At 37.1% G+C, this 4,164-nt stretch overlaps 1 protein-coding gene across 1 annotated transcript in view; it reads right to left on the bottom strand.

Moving 5' to 3' along the window:
• Positions 1 to 1,759: 1,759 nt before the first annotated feature.
• Positions 1,760 to 4,164, bottom strand: part of LOC108571487 (chromatin assembly factor 1 subunit A-A-like) — a 35,847-nt gene continuing 33,442 nt past the window's right edge. The window contains exons 10-11 of the mRNA XM_017933543.1: positions 1,872 to 1,999; positions 1,760 to 1,768 (exon numbers count right to left, since the gene is read on the bottom strand). Coding sequence (XP_017789032.1) covers positions 1,760 to 1,768; positions 1,872 to 1,999 — 137 coding nt within the window. The remainder of the gene's footprint in view (positions 1,769 to 1,871; positions 2,000 to 4,164) is intronic.

Genomic DNA, 4,164 nt, shown 5'->3' with positions numbered 1-4,164 from the left:
AAATTAAACCGTCTGAATTAGTTTACCGTAATAAATCGATTTTCTGAATTTACATTGAGAATTTTTCTATTTTTACAAATGTTAGAGTCAGTGCATCGCGTATTGTGATAATAGCTTCATCCCTAGTTCGCTAATTATTGAACATTTTTACGTGGTTAATTGAAATTCCTCCCCAATTATCGTCGCGTATTTTCTTGAATTTTTCCTATATTATAGAATCGAGAAAGATATAAATTCTATTCTATTTCGTTACAAAAATCGAGAATAATGTAAAATCGCGACTTTCCCGCTTAATTGAAACTGAAATAAATCGCGTTTCGTTACAATTTCGCGTCGTCCATTTCACAGCGACTCAAAATTTGAGTCTTGTGAGAAAATGAAAATGGCGGAACTGGAATGATTGGAGGAAGGATGACTATCTGAGAGGAAGGAGGGAAGATGGAAATGCAGCCAAAATCTAAGTTTTGCAGAGCCCAGCTGCCTAATCTGCGAACTGTGAGTAACAAAACTGGGTTTTTATTTCGGTGATTTGGTTAAGTAGTTAGTTGTATATTGTGAGTTCCAAGATGAGCTCACGACCCACCCTTAATTAAATCGTGAAATTAGTTTATCGTGATTAATCCATTTTGCGAATTTTTCGATATTTGGAAATATTAGAGTCAGTGAATTCGTGTGTGTAACAGCTTCATCCTTAGTTCGATTATTATTGAATATTTTCCCGCGTTTCTCTGATGTTTCCCCCGAATTATCGTCGCGAAAGATAAAACTTCGCGTTTTCTATTGAAATTTACTTTTTCACTAATTTTACGAAATCGAGAAAGATAGAAATTCGCGTTTACTTTGTTTCAACTTTCACGCGTTTTCTGTTGAAATTTATTTATTTTGCGGAGTCGAGAAAGATAGAAATTCGCGTTTTCTTATTTTCGCGTTTATTTCGCGTTTATTCGTAATTTCGCGTTTCGCTATAATTCGTAAAAGAAAATAAGTTCATTCTTCGCGTTTCTCATTCGTAGCTAATTAATAAAGTGTCTTCTGCTTTTTCTATTTAATAAAATATGGAATCGATGCTTAAACTTTGCTTCATCTTTCCACTTACGACTTTTTAATTGATACATATTATATACTAGCCTCGGCTATTCACTGTTTTAACACAACGTTAAATAAAAAGAAGTGAAAGTATTATATTAATATTAAATTAGAACTGAAATTCGAGCAGAAATAACAATTTTTTTAACCCTTTCCTTGCCTTCGTCGCCCATAGGCGCTTTAAAAATTTTAAATTGTGTGGCGTCTTTTGGCATACTTCCATCAGAATTTCATCCTTTGCACACTTTCACCTCAATTTAGTAAAATAAAGTTTAACGCAATACCGCTGAAACAGAAGATTTTACAGCTGTTAAACATCTACCACAAAAGCGTTATATACTAAAATCTGTCGCAGCGAAAGGGTTAACAAAAATTACAATTTCTCGTAACATAGATACGTTCTGTAAATTTATAAACTTATCTCCTCGCTCCACGAGTAAAATATCAAGTCAATTCAGTAAAATTCAGTCAACGTTAAAACACACCATACATTTAACTACATATGGTGAAGCAGTCGATATTCAATCACACCTATCTCTATTTTTATCCAAGCATTGAATACAAATACCTGTTTCATCCAGTAAACAGCAAGCACATTTTCTCTAAAATTGCACCGTATAGAGAAAGTGTAGAATGTTCTAACCGTTATAAAAGGACTGTAAGGGGACATCATTTAGAAAACCTGAAACCAATGAATTAAAAAAAAGCATTGCTATCAATCCTGTCTCTCTACTACCATTGATCACGCTGGAAAACCATTCCATCCTAACCCACCCAGTCCTCACCTCAGCATAGGTACTCTTCCACTCGCCTATGCTCATCCTCGAGCCATATCCAAGCACCAGCAAGCACCAGATACCAGCAGCAGGAGGAATAAAGTGGAGTAGACCGGAATAGAGTACAAGGTATATGCCTAGAAGGTATAGAGAGAAAATGGTAGCCAATGGCGTTGGCTCGGCGTCGTTGCTACAGTATTGAACGTCTCCTACGTGGGGTCCAGATCTCTCTCTCTCTCTCTCTCTCCTCTCTCCTCTCCTCTTTACACTCCCCTTCTCTTCGTCTCCTTGAGCTCCGTTTCCTCCTGGTCCTCCTCCTCTTCCTCCTCCTCTTACTCCTGCAGCCAGCGTCACTCTACACATACATATATATATATATAGATATATATATAGATATACATATACAGAGAGAAATGTACAGATTTTCTCTCTTTCTGTCGACGTGTACCATCTCTGTTGGCTGGCTCCTCGTGACCCGACGACGTCCTCTCCCTCCACGTGGTCCCAGGGTGGAGACCCTCCTCCCTCTCTGCACCTCCTTGCTCACTCCTCTTGGTCTACCCGGCCACCGTGGGGTGGAGGTGGCAACCACCTCCCTCTTTTCCTCGCCCTCTTGTCCCCTTGGCCGCCACTGATCCCAGCCACGGCCGCCTCACTCTCTCTCTCTCTCGCTCTCTCTATATCTCCTCTCATTAATATACGGAGACACGAACAGCTCTCTAGCTGTCCAATGGGCATACTCTTGCCTGTATCTACATGGTTGTTCATTGATTCGGTAGTAATATCGTGATATTTTTGCGTTGCCGTGATTGTATCAGGTGGTACACTGGAAAAAAGAATTTGTATGAGTTTTTGTTAGCAGAGAGAAAGTTAAACGGAATTTGTTGTGTTATATTAGGTCGTTCTGTAAGTTCGTGACGAATCTGACAAATGTTTGACGACATGATTGTCTTACTAAAAGAAGTAAACGAGAAAACGCTTAGATTCTTTTTATCAAAATTAAAAGTTTGTTGGAAATATTGATTTCAATTGGAACATTCGACAGGAACTTATGGAATGACCTAATATGTTTTATGTAATTTTGATCTCGCGGTTGAGAATTGGAACTTGGTTTACAATATCTTCTTAATTAACACACGTTCTTCCATATCCCATACTTTTACATACTTCTTACCATATAACAATCATATATTTAACGCTGAATTCTATCTCTACTCTGCTTCATCTAATAACCCTTCTATTATATTGCACGTATTTATTCTTTGGTAACCCGTTCTCCCCTTCTCTTTTTTAATCTACCTATACGTAAGCTTGAAATCAGCGCAAGGTTTTATCTATTGGATTGAATTGAAAGTTCGTGCGTTTTTATTCTGTTACATTCCGCTATATTATTCTCATATAAACTAATCTACGACATAATTTCCACGAATTTCTACAAATATTTCAATCCCATCTTCAATTCTCTGGGCAAAATTCTCTAGAAATTAAAATCGAAATAGAACTACTAAAGCATCATAAAATTAAAAAAAATATTGCTCAAAGTAGCGCAAAAATTTACAAGCGTGTAGTTCTCGATTCGAAATCTTCGAAATCCGAGAAAGAATTGTAACGCGTCTCGCGATGCACGTTTTTTTTTCTTTTTGGAACATGCACATCTCTGGGGGTTGAAGCTTAATTCCTGCGTTGCAGAGCCGCGTGGCGCCGGATCCCGTAACGTGATTCGATAATTGCCGTAATCTGGAGGCAGAGCCTTTCCTTATTCCGGCCGTATGCCGTGCAGCCCGCAGCTACATCCCGAACTACCCACTGTAAAACTTCCTACTGGACCCTATCCTCGCTCTTTACTTTTCAACATGGCATCGAACTTCGGTGGAAGCTGAGAAAACGGGATGCTCTTCGTTCTATCACCGTACTTCACTGAGTATTTTCTTTTTTCTAACCCTGAAACGTTACTCATATTTTGCTTTCCTGTGTTAACAATACTCTGGGTGAGAATTCAGGCACACTTGGAAAGCAAAAGTATTCTTTTTTAGTCATTATAAAACTATGTTAATTAAAATTATATTTTTAATGATATAGTTGTATTATTACTGTAATATTACAGTTCTTAATACAATTTTAATTTAGAATATTTCAACATTAGGAACATTTAGTAATTTACAAATATAATGTTTAATGTTAACAATTGAATTAGTCTGGGTGAAAATTCCAGAGTTAACAAGAATCTTCAATTGGAACAAGTGATTTTTTTAAAGTAATATTTAGGAAACTTGGAAATTTGATTTGAGAGTAAAAAGTATTG

Source organism: Habropoda laboriosa, unplaced genomic scaffold, assembly GCF_001263275.1.
Source record: "Habropoda laboriosa isolate 0110345459 unplaced genomic scaffold, ASM126327v1 scaffold40, whole genome shotgun sequence".
NCBI lineage: Eukaryota > Metazoa > Arthropoda > Insecta > Hymenoptera > Apidae > Habropoda > Habropoda laboriosa.
Note: the sequence above shows the minus strand (reverse complement) of the source record. Positions and strands in the feature narration are given on the sequence as shown.